This window comes from Sesamum indicum, linkage group LG10 (genome assembly GCF_026168435.1).
Source record: "Sesamum indicum cultivar Baizhima isolate 11 linkage group LG10, ASM2616843v1, whole genome shotgun sequence".
Taxonomy (NCBI): domain Eukaryota; kingdom Viridiplantae; phylum Streptophyta; class Magnoliopsida; order Lamiales; family Pedaliaceae; genus Sesamum; species Sesamum indicum.
Genome location: NC_142666.1, coordinates 1,201,587 through 1,219,546, shown reverse-complemented (window position 1 = coordinate 1,219,546; position 17,960 = coordinate 1,201,587). Strand labels below are relative to the sequence as shown.

Here is a 17,960-nt window from a genome sequence, read left to right as displayed (position 1 = left end):
TTTACACAAAGTTCACATTTGTGCTAATTATGTTTGAACACAGAAATTGGCTGAATCGGCAGGAAAACTTTTAGTTTCTAAATTAAGAGGTGCTGTACTCATAGCAAACAGAAGTACATAAAAGATGAGAGGTGATATACTCATACCAAAAATATTAAAGAAAAATACAAAGTATAAAGTTGATCAGTGCTAGCATCAATTTTTCCAGCTTAAACAACTAAAGCCTGACAAAATTACCATTGTCCTATATGATCTTATTTTGATTTGCCTTTATTTGAGGACCCTTTTTTCGATGATTTCTTGAAAGATTTCTTGTTGGCCTTCAACTTGCTTGAAGTTGACAACTGTCCCCCTTGTTTTCTTTGCTTCTTCTCCCTCTTCACATTATACATGTTCACAGCCTACATTCCAGCAAAACCATACAAATTAAATGACAAATAAAGCTCATATATTTGAGGAAAAAAGGTTATCCACTACAAGGAAGAAAGGCACACCTTTTCTACATTGAGTATCTCATGAGAGTTCTTGGAGATCAACTGGTTCAAAACTTTCTCAGTTTGCTGTTTCTCCAAGGCACCCATTCCTGATCCTTCTACAGCCGGTAGGAACTGCAGGGACATAATTTGAAAATCAGTGAAATCCTTACTATTGAACTGGGAAAAATATGTACTTTCAAGGGTGACTGCACGACCTTCCGATACTTCTTTTCATGCTTTGGGGGCTTCTCCCCCGGCAATTTCTTGTCAAACTTTCCCCCACTAGCCGTTGAAATAGCTGCCATTCCAGCAACATTTTGTAACTCATCCTTGCTAACTTTCTTAGGCATTGCTTGGCTTCCCGTTATAGGTAAAGCAGTGGCAGCAAGTTGAACATGGCTGCAAAGCATTCACGTGTTCAGTAAATTTGAACTAATTGGGAAACCTCAAATGCATTTTGCTATGCTATAGATAATACAATAAATTCATGTAAAGCACACATGCATACAAATTCAGATGAGAGCAGAAGAGATACACTGAAACTCAGGATATTACGAAGGAACAATTTCATCAGTTATAAGAAAAAGAAACAATCAAGAACTGACCAAGTGCAAGGATCGCTCCACTACTTGAAATCAATTTCTATGGTAACAACATATCATTGTGCTAAAATTCAAGTCAGATGTAAAATACAAAATGAACCAATGTTAGTGATAGGTCCATGCGTGCATCAGTAGGCCAGTAGCACTTCATCAAAAGACATCCCCCTAGTCTTCATTCCATTCACTAGCAGTGTCTGCCCAATCTGTAGATCAATGAAATAAAAGCAGGTCTAAGGGCTTTCCAAATAGCAACTGGCTAATGTCTCAACCCTCTTCCACAAATGGAGCTTCAACCAAGAGTGGCTTCTTTTGGCTGGTCTAGCATCCAAGATCCCTTTCATCCCAGTCTCACTTGCCTAGCAATCAACACTTCATTCAACCAATCAGGCCATTCTAGAGATCTATATTCATTGACCTCAGGGTAATTTGACAGACCACAAGACCTATGTCTCTAATATCCTTTCAGATGAACCTCATCCAAAAGTGAAGGATGTCTTTTGGTCCAAAAGATAAGTGAAGGCTGCACGTTAATCGGATTTCAAGAAGTACAGTCACCAAATTGCACTACTGATCTTCTTTTATTTCTACGAGGTAGACATTCCACATTTCGAAATTCAAATATAGAATACCAAAAATTACTGGAACAAAGGATATTCGCTTTAGTACAGGAACCCTTCCAGTAATTTAAGGGAAGAGGAGAAAAAGAACACCTTGGCAAGGCACCAGCTTTCGCCGCTTGTTTTAGGTTTTGCAATCGATTTTTCTCCTGTTTTTCAACTTTGCTTTTCTTCTCTTTACGCCTCTCAGCAAAAGGATCTGTTCCTGGTTCTGGAGAAGTAACGGCCTTGTAAATGCAGACTCATGATACAGTCAATGGTTAACACAAAGTAAATTGCTTGAATCATCCTCAAAAGTAAAGCATACAATTAACACATCCATAACAGGTCCAAAATTCTATTCATTTTCCAGCTTTATTACACTCAAGATAGAAAGTTTAATATAATTAGCCAATACATTTAGGTAAATAAACCCGAAAAGTAACATTTTCACGTAGGCATTGCACAAGTAATGCCATCCATATAACCAAAGAATTATTTGACTGCAATAGAAAAAGCAAGGACACTAAATATTATACCATCAGTGGACTTGGCCTCAATGATAGGTATATCGTTGTCATCATTTACACGATCATAGCCATGACGCCGTTTCCAAGTACCAGTTTGCTCATCAAAGACTAGTTTTTCTTTCTTGCGCTTCTGTATACCTGCGCGATATTTCAAAGGGGCAAGTTAAACCCATTATACCATCCATCAGGTCATGCCTCAGAATTTATCAGAAATAAACAAAATAAATTTATTTTCCTAAACAGGTGCAAACAAACCTTTCTTTTCAGCAAACAACTCCCACTTAGTTGGAGGCCTAGGCTTTGGAAGCTGAAAGGCACACAGACAAAGACAATTTAGATGATCAATCAACTAAAAATCTAGAGTAAAATCTTGCATAGGACACATCAGAAAAGATCACCAAGTCACTAAGAAACTGGTATTTTGAGCATACTCTCCTCACAAGAAAACAATCACCAATCATAATACCAGAGCAATTTGTGCAAGTCTAAGTACGGAAGCTCAACAAAATCTCCTTACATGAATCTTTTGTCCTCCGTCTTCTTCACCTCCTACCTCCCACCCCCACCCGTCCCAGCCCATTTTGAAATTCGTGTGCCCTATTAAACTTCTAAGAGAGAAACAACGAAAGAGCTTACTGGCTTTGCTCTGGGCAATTTGGTAGTAGGAGCAGGCAACTTGACAATGGGCCCGTCAAGGTCTTCTGTCGAAGGCAAGCTGAAAAGGGCATCAGCAATTGCTTGGACTAATTTGGTGCCCTGTTCAATAGCTTCCTTTACAACCTCCTCCCTGTCAAAGAAGTACTCCATAATCATAGGATATGAATTACAAAACAAAAGTTTATTCCACTTACGAAAAACCACTGCAGAATAAATTTTCCAACTCGTCCATGAACCGAACACAAATCAGATTGAAATAAGAAGAGACAAGAGAAAAAACACCTGGAAGACGGGGGAGAAACGAATTGGTGATGTGGGTCAAACGCCATGAGGTTGCCCAGATCTACCTCGTACTGCGATTCCGCCATCTCTTTATCTTACGGCGGCGCGCGGGCGAGTGCCGGAATAAGCCGGTGGGTGAAAATATGGTATGCGAAGAAGGGAATTAGGGTTTAGAAAGACGATAGGCCAAGCCAGGGTTTAAGGAACGACAGAACGATGTCGTGGGATAGCTAATCCACAAGGAAAAAACCGCATGGATGTTTGTTCTGTATAATTACATTATTACCCATCGAAAAATGACTGTCTAATTTAATTTGATCTATTTTCAATAAAATGTTTGATTTAATTTAGGGGTAAAACAGTAATATAAACATAACTAAGATAAGAACAAAATATTAATCATTAACTCCTTTTAAAAAAAAACAAGTCCATATTAGATAGTTTTGAAGTACATCAAAGTGCAACAAAAATAGTTTCAAAAATTTAAAATCTTTTGTAATATAGAAAGTATACAAACAAGTCCGAAAATTTTATTACTATAAATTTGAAATATCGTATTCAAAATCTATCCAATCAAAGACAATATTAAAAAATATTACTAACAAAATTGTCATGCAATAATATTAATTAATATGATCAAAATATAATTAAGCATTAATTTCATTTTGCCCTTGTACTGTAAAGGTGATGTTAAAAATACCCACCTTGTGGGTCTTTGTTCCCATTATACTTCGACAAATCTCAAAGTTTAAAATTTTGATTCACAATTTCAATAATAATTTTTGTTGCAAATGACGAACTCTTGTGCAGAGCGACCAGTCCATTTCTTTGTAGCTCCTCGACATCCAGTCCTAACATGGCCACTGTCATTTGCCAATATTCCCAACTGTGAGGGGTGTTGGTCGCTTATGGTATACCTTATTAGATCCTCCTTAGAGCCAACACTATGTTTGTTTTCATTTTCAAGTTATCTCTAGGATGAGTTAAAACATACTCAATGTTTGCCATCATTCAGAAATACCTTATCTAAGTATTTTAAACTGTTTTAGCATAAATAAATACGTATATATATACATAAATATATATAAAAAAGACATTATTTGACTATGAATTGACAATTAACAATAATTTTTGTCTCCCAAAACACAACATTAAACATACAATACTTATTTTAAATTATTTTAAAAAATAAATCCAAACATACATACTATCTCTAACACACACTTATTTATCTTTATTTTTCTCTCTCTATCTCCACAAAATACAACAAAACACTCAAAAAACAAATCCAAACATTATGCAAGTCTCCTTCCCAACCTTGTTCGACTAGTACTGCTTTGCATTTATCTTCGTTCGGCAGACCAACTTGCCCCTAGAACAAAGGTCTCTTAAAAAAGATTTAGACCCCTGCAGTGTTTGAGAATATTTTAGACCTGTTCAATGTATTTCTCCTATTAGTAGTACTCATGCATGTTTTGCACAGTTGATTTGCTAATTTTATCCGATTTAATAACCTTAAGACCGTACTAACTTGCTGGTCGCAATTTTTCCTTTAGAACAATCCATTGATGATTACGAGGACCATCCAACCCCTACCCTATTAATTCAAATAGTTGCTAATAAATAGAACCAAACATCCAAACAAATTATACATTATTACAAAAAGAGAAAAAGATACATTTTCATATAATGGAAAAAAAAAAAAAAAAGTACTATCAAGGTACATAAGTCAGCCCAAAAAATTAAAAACAAAGAAATAGAGATCATAACTCTTCCATGACATGAATTTCTGACGTATAATCATGCAAAATCCTGAATGTTTTTAATCTCCTATCTAAATCAACATTACTGACCACCTTAATTGTTCAAAAAGCATAGTACAAAAAAACATATCAAACGATAGCCTCTGACTGCAAGAAGGACCTATGAAAATCACATGATACACCGTCGTTGCCCATCTATCTCCCAAGGAACAAACACATCCTTGGTTCCCCCATGGTTTTAACTAGATTGAGACGGCCATCGGCTTTCCCCTGCCCATAGTGAAGCCCTTGGTTCCGTCCGGCATTCTTGGTCCTTTCGCAGGCTGCAGGCCGGGGCACGACAGGCCCCCGTTGGATGATGGAGTAGGCAGGCTACGTGCCCCTTGAAGCTGGGGACGATGCTTCGATTTCCCTCTATTTCTAGACCAACTTCTCTTTAAGATAGCTGAATTTTCCTCAGACTAGTTTGTAACAATAGAGAATATACATACACTGGCTTAGTTACGATTAGGAGAAACGTTAACGACGTTTTAAGTATACATAATAATAAGCAGTTTCTGTTGTGGATCGTAATCAAAACTAGGAAGCGACCAACTTACATCAGTTGCTTCTGAGGTGCTGAGCCGGCCGGAGGCATCTTCGTGTGATTGGTGTGTCGACAGTCCATCATCGTCTAGACACACATCAAACTCAGACTTCCGGCTCTTCAGCACAGACTTGGGCTGCAGATTAACCTTAACAATGTCAAACGTTCATGGTGAAAAAGCTTGAAAGAAACGCGTATATCCTTGAAATTCAAGTGCTATGACTGAGTTTAACCTACCGAACGCCTAAGCATAAGCCTCACTCGCATGCCTTTTCGCCAGTTCCTTTCGTCGTTCAGCTTCTCAGCCTAAGGGGGTCCATATTAACAAGATTAGGAACGAAAATAAAGCCTAAAGCTACAGAATTACTCTCATTTGGGCGAAAATCTTACTGCTTTCTCAGCTGTTTCAGCATTCTCATACTCTACCAGTGCATGCAGCTTCAAGGAGAAGCAAATTAAATAAGCAACAAATGAATAGAAAAGACATTCTTGAAAGCGAAATTGTGAATTCTTGTACCTTGTTGCTGATTACTACATCACCCTTAGAAGATCGTGATGAAGAATTGTGATCCTGCGGTTGGCATATACGTATCGACCTGATACTGCACATCGACATACATACGTAGCCGTAATCAGTAAGGATGTAGGGAGTAATAGAAATCCAAAATGGTGTAGTGCACCAACCTTCCGACAACGTTGAACATTTTCTCAATCTTCTGATGAGAGTGATCATCAGGCAGATTTTCAGCTATTACAGTTCTCATCTGTAAGAAATATGACCAGCAGAAAAGAAAACCTACGTTATGATTCTTAGCAAATTTATCAAAAACCAAAGAATTTGTTGGCTGATGAACATACCTGCAGGTCCTCTTTTTCTTTCTCGGTAAAGGGATTCTTGCGTCGCACCTTCTTGCCATCGCTGCTTACGACCTACAAACACGTTTTTAAGGAAAACAAACAAACAGACAAAAAAGTGTCAATCCAACGCAAGAAATCAAGAAAACTGATGGCATTTATAATCTCAAAGGACTCACGAGCTTCGTAGAGGAGCGAAGAGCCTGCGCCACCATTTGATTGTTAACGTTAAGCGATTTGAGTTTCTTCAGAGTCGAAACGAAGTTTATTGGAACTGTCGAGAATCAAAAATGTTTTTTACATTGTAAGAATGGAAGACAATATCATGAATTAAGGAAAAATATTCAAGAATCCCAAGTACCATAGCCTTCTGGATCTTTGTTCACATGTTTGACAAGAGTTTCATTGGCTAGCATGCTCATATCACTGAACATATATTCTGCCTGTCACACATTTATAACCCCATATATGTATAGTCAGGATTAATTTCATAAATATAATTCAAAAAATATATAAATAAAAAGAAAAAGAGAGGACCTGTTTGATGATCTTTTGCTTAAGTTCATCAGACAAGGCAATTTCCTTAGTCTGCGTGTGATTGGTTTGGTCCGTGTCCGCGCCAGCCTTCCCATTGGGCTTGGAATGGACCAACGGTAACGTAATGTCTTGTTCAGCAACGTAGATCCAATTCCCACTAGTCCCATCGATGTATTGGAAACACGGGTAGAAATAACCAGTTATAGGGACCTGAGTCGCCGTGGTATGTGCCAACGTGGGCACAAACTCGGGTGCGGCCACGTTGAACTTGAACGACCTATTGTTGTTGTTCGTATCCATCTCGTTTTCCCTAGTGGCATCCATGTCTTTGTCGCTCACCTGTGCCATTTTCGATGATCTCTGATCGTGTCAGAACTCGCTCTCGTTTGTTAATACGAATGTGGTTCGGTTGGTCTTTCTTTTTTTTTTTTTTTTAATAAAAAACTCGAGAATGGAAAAAGTGTCGAGCTTGGTGACTGTTTTAAACTCGAGGAATGCAATGGTTTAGGGAATGTGGGGTGGAGTTGAAAATGGTTGTTTTTTCCTGAATTGTAGTGTGGTATATGTTGAGATGAGTTGATTGTTTCCACATTCCACTCTTGTGTGAGAAGTTGGTGGTGTTGCGTTCTTACACATGATGGGTATTCGCAGGTTTGACCAAATCTTTTTGAGGTTTGTGGAAAAATTCGTGTGCACGTGTACTTGCCCTACGCCCTTTTAGAAGGATTAGGTTATGTGGCCTTGGGCCTCGCCCCGCTAAAGCCCAATTTGCTTTGTTTGGTTTTGTGTAGGGTATTACCTTATCTATATTAAAAAATAATTTTTATATCTATACATAAAGTGTAAACAAGCAAGCCCGAGCTCGAGCTCGAGTTCGACTTTTTTTAAATTTTTTATTATAATAAAAATAAATAATTTATTTTATTATGCTAGATTGATAAGCTCAAAATATTTTTAACAAAAATGTATTTATAATTTTCTTCAACTATCAGATAATTTAAAATTTTAATAATTAATATAAAATAAAAATATATAATAAATGAGTGGATATGGGTAGGGTCCAATACTCTAAAATGTCCATGACTATGAGTAACGGCTTATATTTTAAAATTTTTATGGGTATTGATATAGTTTAACGTCCAAAAACATTCATTTATCCATTAATTTAAAAATTATTAAATTTATAAATTTTTAGTAAATCAATCAACTAAATTTATTTAATATTTTAAAAAAATGAATAGTATATAATTATTTCTTTACATATTATATTTATATTCATTACGTATTAAAATTTTGACCAAATATGCTAGAGCTTTTCATATTGATTCCGTAATTACTCAAAATTAATTTAATGATTAAATTAATCAAAAATTTTAACATGACATTTTAGGAAATAAAGGATATGGACGAAAATTAATTTAGTGAAATTTGAGTAATATGTGGAATAAATAAAATATATTTGAACTCAAATTATTAAAAATTCATCAAATTAAAATTGAATGCAAATCCAAATTCAAATGACACTTGAGAGGTCTAAATCAAAGTTACATATATCATACTTAATTTTATTTATTTTACCAACTCTTATGTCTTCCTTCTTACTTTGAACTTGTCTCAATTATTTAAATATAAGATTCTTATTTAAATTTTTATTAATATTAATTTGTCATTCAGACGAAATCAAGTTCATTATTTAAATTTCAATGATGTATCAATCTGCACCTATTGAAATTTAAGTAATTAGTTTTATTTTATCTATCGACGCATCATGAAAATCCACTAATAAGTTACTTTAGTAACAAACATTATTTGACTTGAATGTAAATTTAAACTTTGAGAATTTTTATTTTTTAAACATATTGTAAAAGAATTTAAAAATTCAAAATGGTTAAAATCCAACTCTACCCAATTCTTTTAAGTATAATTCGGGTAAGACTTTATAGTTATTTTTATCGGGTAATGTATGTAAAAATTTATATGGGTATTTGTCAAGATGCACAGTGGTCGACCAAGCTCAAACTAGCCCAGAAAAGCCCGGCATGGGACCAACCATCTACTGTTTTATGATCGGTCTGATTGTGATTTTGGGCAATGTGACTATTTTTTTTATTATTTAATATAATTTTTTTGAGTATTTATTTAAATTTATGGTTATATTATGAAGTAAAATAAATAGTAAATGAAATCACTCAAAAAATCATAATGATAGTTAAGATTATATAATAATTTGACGAACAAGCTTATAATATTAAACTTAGATGATAATAATTCAACAAGAATTTAAAGTAAACTTTGAAAAAAATAAACAAGAAAATTTAGAAGCAAAACAATAAAGATAATAATTTTTAGAGTTTCAAAATTATAAAAAGTTACTAGAGTAGTTAGTTCAGCAGATAAAATGAAACTTATATGCCAGCATTATTTTTATTAAAAAAAATAAAAAAGGCTCAATATGCCCGACGTAGGACTAGGTGATCTTGGGCCAACCTAACTCATTTGTTTATTGGTTCAATTCGATCCTGGGTTGGGCTAGCCCAACTCTGCTCATTATGCATCCTGAGGTATTTGTTCAGTCCCAGGTAGGGGGATACCCGTCCATTGACAAGCCCCATTCGGACTTAATAAATATCGTGATAATTATCCATACGCCCTATTCTTATTTTACTTAGAATGTTAGGATTGCGTCTGTCCTTTACTGAATAGGTTTTGTGTTTTCACAGTAAGTTCAAGAAATAAATTTCTTATAAAATTATTTTTTTTCAAAACATTTCATGAACTCCATATCGGTAGATTAAAAATTTCACCAATGAAATTAGCAATAGGTACAAAACGACTTTAATTGAAATCTAAATAATGATGTTGACTCCGTTCAAATGAGGAGCATTATAGTTGGAAGTTTATAAAGTTTAATTAAAATTATGAGAGAAGTATTTTATAAATTAAAAAGTTGTTAAAATGTCTTATATGCCCTTGTGTGGGCATAGCAATTATGGGTTAAAGTTTGGAAGGAATATTGTTGACACACATTGAACAAACTCTTCCATATGTTGCATAGTATCAGATTCTCTATTCCAATAATCAAATTCACAATTCCGGAATTTTTGGCTGAATTTGAAATTGGAATCTAATCAATTATAGAACCATTATTTTTCTTTTTTTTTTTAAAGAAAAAAGATCCCTTAAGTTGTATGAAAAGCTAATTAGTTGGTTCTACCCTTTTTTTAAATTTTTTTATTTATTTTTCTTTAGTGGGGGGGGGGAGGGGGGTAATGGAGATTTCTCTTGAAGATTCTTTCTCCATTATTTGGTTTGTGAAAGGGACTGTTTGGAAGCACTTTGGATAAACATCACAAGGGATTGCAAGAATTTTGACAAGTGGGATACATAGCTTGTTAGGTTATAGGCTTCAACTCTGCAATTTTCTTCCAAGTAATTGACCTTTTAAGCTCCAAGAAAAGGTGCTCTAAGTGCCATTTAAAAAAAAAAAAAAAAGTGAAAAATGCAATGCTCATTTTATGGTTCTTGCAGTCAATTATACTTATGATTTGGTTAGACCCACAAAAATTTATAATACAATATAATTTATTTTTTTATTATTAGTGAAAATAAATCGAATATATTTTGTATTTAAATGCAATTTCTCTGTCTTATTTGACTAAAACAAGGTACGTTTGCATTAAATTTCTTTTTACAGAAAGAGCACAAATTTTATGTGTCGATTAAAAAAATAAAAAAAACCACGTCAACGTCAGTCGAATGGAATAATTGACATCGTCAAAGTTTAGAGGGTTGTTTGTAATATAAAGTATACTTGGTGGATGGTAAATGTAATTAACCCTATATACAAATAGGGTTTCTTTTACAATATTTCAAAGTAGAGGTGCCTTTTGAAGAGGGCCATCCATGTAAAGGGGTCAAGATTGGGAATGGGACATTTAATCAAAAGTCATAGTGTAAAAAGAGAGGCAACATTGTAGGGACTAAATGGCAATTAAACTAAGTAATAATAATGATGGGATTGACCCAAAAAACGAAAAAAGGGGGAATTAAGAAAAAGCAGCAGGTTTCTGGGACAGAGGTTCTCAAGTTTGAACATTGAACAAATCAAGATTCTCCTCTTTTGTCTATCTGTCAACCATTCTTTACATTGTTTTCTTTCACCAGATTCCATTTCCAGCATTTGGGTTGCCAACAATATTTTAAACCTTTGATTCCCAAAACATTTGTTTGCCTTTAGTTGCAAGAACAGACACATACATACCCACAAACAACCTTCAAATCCTCCAATCCCCTTGCACTACTACTATACTACTATTCTTCATTTTGTCAACCAATCACGGATAACAACACTACTCTAATAATTAATTAAAATCACTAGTTTTTTTTTTTAATTAAAATATTATGAGTCCAAACTTTACCAAGAACGTACAACTTATTATATTATGTGGGTATAATAATGCTTCATTTAATAAACGGGACAACTACATTAACATTTTTTAATTTACCATTTATTTATATAAATTATTTATATTTGTTGTAAAAATTATTCTGACAGCTAAAAATCAAAATAATTTGTAAATATTGATATATTTTGGGTTGTATGTGAATAATGTTTATGTTTTTTTTGGATGTATTTGTAAGTTTTTAAAAAATGAGAATGATTTATGTAAACAGATAATGATTTAGCGGAAAAAAATTATCGGATAATGATTTCTATTATTTTTCAAGAGAGATAAGTGATTTGTATAAAAAGAATATCGAGATATGTAAATGTATTTATTTATTTAAAAGATTAGGGTTAATTGTCAAGCAAGCAAGCAAATGTAAAACCTAAAACGGTGGCCTCATCTCCCACCGGTTGATTAATTTAATGAAGCGGCGGCAATAAATAATGGGACAGCAATCTTAGAGGCGATAAGACAGATCTTGTCTGTAGAATACTTTCTGATCAACCTTTTTGAGAAGTTTAAAGAAAAAATCATCATCATCATCATTCTATTCGTTTCCTGCCCAGACATCATCACCTTTCTTCCGATTCAACAAAATAGAGAAAAGGGGTTGCTGTTGAATGCTTCACTTCCATGAAACTGAAATGCTGTGTGAATGTAGTTATGTATTCTTGCTCACGTATTGCTTGATAAAATGCGTGTGTGATCGAATTTTTGAGGGTGTGTTTATGGGAGAATGAAAGAGTGGTCATAAGTAATAGGATTCGACAAAGGAATAGGCGAGATGATGTGTTGGACGTGGACCACGTACGAGTACGACATTTCTTGTGATAGACAAAAGCTAACGTTTGGTCTTTCCCTATCTTAAAAGGCATCATAACCTCACCATTCTCATATCTTCCACGTACCCATTATCATCCTCCTCTTCATTCTTTTGTCCAAAGAAACAAGATAACTTAATTTATGCACAATGAGTTGGGGGAGTTGTACCGTTTTTTGTATATAAAAATTGACATAGTCTCGACTCCGGTCATCACTACGGACAGGACAACACAGTAAGAGAATCGGACTCGCAAACTTTTGGATAGGAAGAAGGCTAAAACCTGAAATGTCTACCAACAAGAATTCTCCTGACAGAAGTGCTACAGTAGAAGTTCTAAACACTGACCATGGGCAGATGTCATATGATGTTGTTTAGGTAATATAGTGAACTAATTTACCAGGAAATTGTAACTCATCACTTCAAGAAATGGACTTAAAACCTGAAGTTCCTTATGTCTCAACACCAGAACAAATCATAACTCAATTCAAGAAAACCGCAGAGGATCTAAATTCATCATCTAATCCTACAAAAATTTCAGACACGCACACACACACACACACTGCCTCAGCATATTTCTCTATGTTACTGTATAGTAAAGTTTATTATGATCAGAAGTCCTCCCATGTATCATCACTTTCTCTGTATCTGCAAAAAGCTCATGGTGGACATGTCTATACATCATCTCTCCCGGACAAGTAATTGCGGCTCTCTGATCTTTCATCGTCTTCGTCTACCATGCTATCGCCCCCAGTGACTGACGTTCCCCTCGATGATCCCGGTAAGTGAAGCGGGCCCTGAGGTGAGCCAGACTGGGAATTGCTCGGCTTTGAAGATTCACCACATTGTTCTTGGGACATCCACAAACCTCCCAGCAAAACAGGCTGATTGGTCGAGATGTTTGTTGTCGGAGGAACTTTTCGCGTGTGGAGCCGGTATTTCTGGAATGAGACAGCATCGAGAAACATAGGATTAAGTTCTCTTGCAACAGATGAATAAACCAAATTTCAATGAAGTAAGGAAGTTTCGCGATCAAAGCACCTGTAAATGACTTTTCACTTCGTCGTTGGTCAGCCCATCGACTTGCATAAGCTCCCTGATTTGCTTGGGAGTAGCAGCTGCATAGGGTTGAACGAAATTGAATCAGATTTGCAACAAGAAAATGTTCAGACATTCAGATTATTACATCATTCCTATAGGACAAGCACTATTTCAAGAATTCAAGCAACCTCAAAGAAATAACTAGTTTTCTCGAGTTCAAACCTTGAGCACCACCAAGATGCTGCAGGGCATTCACGAAACGGCGGTGCAACTCCGGCGACCAGCATCTCCGTTGCTTCCGAGCAGTTTGCTGGTGCACGGTCTTCAAACTTGATTGACCATTAGTTGCAGATGAGGATCCTGATCTGCTAGAACTGGATTTTGAGCTTAACCCACTGCAATAAATCTCATCCTTTGAGTTGTTGATTTCAGGTGTGCGAAGCGAAAGCGACGGCGCTCCTGGCAGTTCATCTCTGCCTTCCTTCCCCATCGGCACCACCGGAAAATTAGGACATCCCTTGAAAGGCGCAAACGCCCTCCCTCTTGCCCTGTTCTTACTACTCGGGAACAAATCATCCATCGCCGGCCGATTAATCACTTCTTCCTTTCTCTGCTCACAAAAACAGAAAAAGAAATTCATGAGTACGCTTGAACGAGAACCGATGCTACCAAATTGTTGTAGAACTAACAAAAACTTTCTGCCATTTTTTCCACCTTTTTATTGCTATCTAGTTTTGGGTCGGAGAGATTATAGTTGTTGTCGGAGTTCCATAACTGCACAGAGCTCATCCAATTCATTTTCTCGCTGTTGTTGACAATCTCCTTCTCTTTACCACCCTCATTTGTCTCATCCTTTTCTTCACCGGCGCTGTTTTTCTTCAACGGTATGAATTCTTCCAGCACTGGCTCCGCATTTGATTTCTTGCACTGCATTAGCTCCTCTTTCACTGTCGCAATCGCTACAATCAACCAATTTCAAAACCCATTTATCAGAAAAAAATGAAGAACAAACCCAGGAAACCAAAAAACCCATTTCCAAAAAAAAAAAGTTAAATCAGTGAGGATAAAAAGAAAAATGGGAAAAGGGAGCAGACCATCGTTGAGGAGGAGCATGCAAAGAGGGAGCTCCCGTTTGAACGCATCGATCTTCTTCATCTCATCCTGCAGCCTACTAACGTAACGATCAAGCTTCAAAACCTTCTCAGACGCGCTCTGAATCCCCGAAACCTCAGCAAGAAACTCACCGGTAGTTTTCGGGACCCAGGTTTCCGATGGACGACTACAATCTAACGTGAGCTCCGGCGGGATTAACGATCCCATTTTCTTCCTGCGGTTGATTATATCTTCGCTGTTGTTGATGCGTGTCTGTGTATGTATATAATAATATATAAAGTGAGTAGTGTGAAATGAGAGAGAGAGAAGCAGTGGAACAAGGAAGGATTGAAAGGCGAGAAGATTCTGTTGAACAACGCCGAGTTTTGACAGAGGTGAGGCCAATGTGTATGTGTGTGGACCGTAGACAGATAATTATTTATGATGAAATTGGGAAAAGTCTATTTCACGTCGTCGCATATTTCATCTCACTCTCTCTCTTACTTAGCTTGAAAGATCTAATGGTCGAAACCAACCTTTGATTCTTTTATCTCTTGAGGGATATTTTTCTTTTATTTTTTCCATTTAAATCTGTTATTGTAAATCAATTTTAAATTATACTGCATCGTATTATGTTCCATTTAATATGCATGTATCATACTATATATAAATAAATAAACAACAAATTGGTAGAATTTGAATTCATAATTCGTAAATTTTTATTGTAACCATTGCACTTTTGGACTAATGAATTTCAACTAATGTTAACTCAAGCTGACTCGATCTGTTTAATTACGAATCGCAGTATTTATTGAATAATTGACATTCAAACTTTATGTAAATTGAGAAGTAACCTTTGCAATTATCTTTAGGGTAATTATACCTATTTTTCATACTTTTTTAACATGACATTTTCGTAAGTTTATCATAAAAATTAAAATAGAGACTAATAAAATGAGCTAATTATTAGAGAAATGCTAAAATCATGAGGAGTAATTCATCCTTATTTTTATGAGACATAGGTGAGAATATTAAATTTCTTACATGAATCCTAGGCACATATATGTGGTAAGAAATAAACAAATAAAAATACAAATAGTAAATGACAATGAATGGTATAGAAATATGGGAGTAAAAAGTCAAATTAATATGGGAAGATGCATTTTTGGTTGACAGCGCATAGGTTTGGTGAATTGTGACAAAATTGTTAAAACATGATACCTTTTCAAGGTGAGGACAATCCACATGATAGCATCAATGTAATCCACATGTTCCAAATCTTGGGTTGAATTTTTTTAACATCTTCTTTGCTACTAATTATTTTTTTTGAAATTAAAATAATGATAATAATAATAATATAAAAAAAAAGAAATTAGGTGTTTGCTTGTTTTGAAAAAAATACTTAAAATATCATAAGAATATATGTTCGAAGGAGTTTCAGTTGAAACATCGTCTTTTGCTGGAGGTGTGGATTCGCTTTCTGACGGTTATGGGCTTCTGCCTTTGCTGAGGGTGCGACCAAGAAAGCATGAGCCTTAGTTGAAGCAATAGCTGACTCCGTTCCTGGTGTAAGCTCAAAGGATGATTTCACCTATGACCGGAAAGTCTTTAGAAGGAGAGGTGGGGTATTCACCTAAGCAATTAATGGGAATTAGAGAGAATCATGTTTAGTTTAGCAAATTCTTGTTTTAGAAATATTTATTTAAAAAAATATGAAATGTATTTGAGGGTGTGTAGAATATATACATATATATTAATTTATAAATTAAATAACTATAAAAGTTTATCATTCATAATTATAAAAAATAACATTTTGAATAGTTCACTATAAAAATTAAATAAAAATTTAAAGGAGGCTAACAAAACGGGCTCATTATTGGACAAACTTTGAAATCGGAGGGTATTGTAATTTTATAAACAACAATAAAGTATTTATAATTATATTAAATTTCATATAGGACATATGTACTTTAACTTAAAATTCATGTAGCTACTTCAATTATTTATTTTTTTCTAAAATATATTTAGACTATGGATGCCAAAACTCGAGATATGGGTTCAAGTATGTTTTATTGGGTTTTAACTTTTCAAATCTGATCGATATCCATCTTATTGTTGCCGCTAATTAAAATATTGCCAGATTTGATCATTAGAACCCCATTATTCTTAGAAATTAAGCATATCTTGAAATAAGTAAAATGTTTATAAATCAATGAATTTTATAATTTTGAATACAAATTAAATTGGGGGTATTTATTTAAGTAAAAAATGATGGTATATGAATTGAAAGAGAAATTTATAAATGTTGAGTGTGGTGATGACATTTGGCAATAGTCAGGGATGATGCCTGTGGTACAACCAATGTGCTCCTTAGAGATAAGGAATCTATCTGGTGGGACAGGGTGCAGGATTGCTCACCCCTGACTGGAAAGCGAGAGCCGGAGAGAGAAAAAGATTCCCATTTCTTCTAAATCTACACTAAATCCACACCCTTGATTCTTTTTTTATTTTTTTATTCTTTTTTCAGCCGTTAGATTCCATCGTTTTGTAGAATCTCCCTCAAATTTCTTACTATTTATCAGTACAACATTCATTAAAATTAACTTAACTAATTGACTATATTACACAACCAATCCATATTTTTTAATAGAATTACAGCTACACCCCATTAACATTAGTGCAATATTTGTTTTGTATAAGTTCTCAATTTAAATAAGAGGTGGGCTGATTAAAGTTAAAATTGAGGTTTCATGAAAAAGTTCGAAATCATGGGATCGAGTCCCATCGAATTTGTAACTATAAATCTCACTTTATGTGGGTTATTATAATTTATTTATCTTTGATTATTTGTTGAAATCGAATGTAATTTGTCTACTAGTCTTACTAATATGTTTTAATTGAATCGGTGTGTTACTCTAAAAAAAGATGTAGTTTAATTACAACTATAACCTTAGGGGTGTAACTATAATTTTGTAAAATAGTAGGAATATTTGTGTATTTTAACTTAATTTAAGTAGGTGCCAGTATAATTTACCCTAAATAATTTAGTTGATTTATATTTATAAAATATATCGCAACCAACATTAAGATTTGAAATTTATTTTTTTTATTTGAAGCGATAGACTATTATTAATTGAAATAATTCGATTATAATAATTTCTATCAAATATCAACACCTAACACAACAACTACAACAATCATCACCTTATTAATAATATCAAATAAATAAAATCTAAACAATACCTATTATTACAGTAGACAACACCTGTTATGCAATAAAACAACATCTCACGTATATAACAAGGTTCGAACCCCTAACTTCTAAAATCATATAGTCTGTTTGGTTTTGATTTTGGCTCATCTTTGAGATGGGCCAAAATATAGAGTATGTTTGGTTTGTTTGGTTTTGTAAATTTTAGATTTATTTTTTATTATTTTAAAATAATATTAATTACTTTTTATCCAAAAAATATAATTAATTAAAAAATAATATTTATTTTACTCTACTCACAATTAAATAAATTATATATATATATTTATACATATATATATATATATAAATATATATAAAAGAGAAATGATTTGACAATGAACAGTACTTTTTGTCTCCCGCCTACCCAACATTAAACATACCATACTTATTTTATATTATCTCCAAAAATAAATTCAAACATA

The 17,960-nt window shown here is 34.2% G+C and overlaps 3 protein-coding genes across 4 annotated transcripts; all 3 read right to left on the bottom strand.

Moving 5' to 3' along the window:
• Positions 1 to 114: 114 nt before the first annotated feature.
• Positions 115 to 3,350, bottom strand: LOC105172850 (ribosome biogenesis regulatory protein (RRS1) family protein). Its single transcript, XM_011094437.3, has 8 exons — positions 3,144 to 3,350; positions 2,841 to 2,991; positions 2,460 to 2,511; positions 2,214 to 2,342; positions 1,789 to 1,906; positions 692 to 875; positions 495 to 608; positions 115 to 401 (listed from the first exon to the last, which is right to left on the bottom strand). The coding sequence occupies exons 1-8, from the start codon at positions 3,227 to 3,229 to the stop codon at positions 255 to 257; spliced, it is 981 nt and encodes a 326-aa protein (XP_011092739.1). The 5' UTR covers positions 3,230 to 3,350; the 3' UTR covers positions 115 to 254.
• A 1,393-nt stretch (positions 3,351 to 4,743) lies between these two features.
• LOC105172851 (la-related protein 6C) lies at positions 4,744 to 7,470 on the bottom strand. 2 transcript variants are annotated; one of them, XM_011094438.3, is made up of 10 exons: positions 6,885 to 7,470; positions 6,709 to 6,790; positions 6,527 to 6,621; positions 6,351 to 6,422; positions 6,177 to 6,256; positions 6,010 to 6,094; positions 5,883 to 5,930; positions 5,730 to 5,798; positions 5,506 to 5,640; positions 4,744 to 5,367 (listed from the first exon to the last, which is right to left on the bottom strand). In XM_011094438.3, the coding sequence occupies exons 1-10, from the start codon at positions 7,230 to 7,232 to the stop codon at positions 5,149 to 5,151; spliced, it is 1,233 nt and encodes a 410-aa protein (XP_011092740.1). In that variant the 5' UTR covers positions 7,233 to 7,470; the 3' UTR covers positions 4,744 to 5,148. The 2 variants fall into 2 exon arrangements, with proteins under 2 accessions (XP_011092740.1, XP_011092741.1); XM_011094439.3 differs by having other exon boundaries at positions 5,506 to 5,628.
• Positions 7,471 to 12,547: 5,077 nt separating this feature from the next.
• LOC105172852 (transcription factor HHO6) lies at positions 12,548 to 14,707 on the bottom strand. Its single transcript, XM_011094440.3, has 5 exons — positions 14,288 to 14,707; positions 13,908 to 14,152; positions 13,416 to 13,803; positions 13,194 to 13,270; positions 12,548 to 13,093 (listed from the first exon to the last, which is right to left on the bottom strand). The coding sequence occupies exons 1-5, from the start codon at positions 14,511 to 14,513 to the stop codon at positions 12,827 to 12,829; spliced, it is 1,203 nt and encodes a 400-aa protein (XP_011092742.1). The 5' UTR covers positions 14,514 to 14,707; the 3' UTR covers positions 12,548 to 12,826.
• Between the last annotated feature and the right edge of the window lie 3,253 nt (positions 14,708 to 17,960).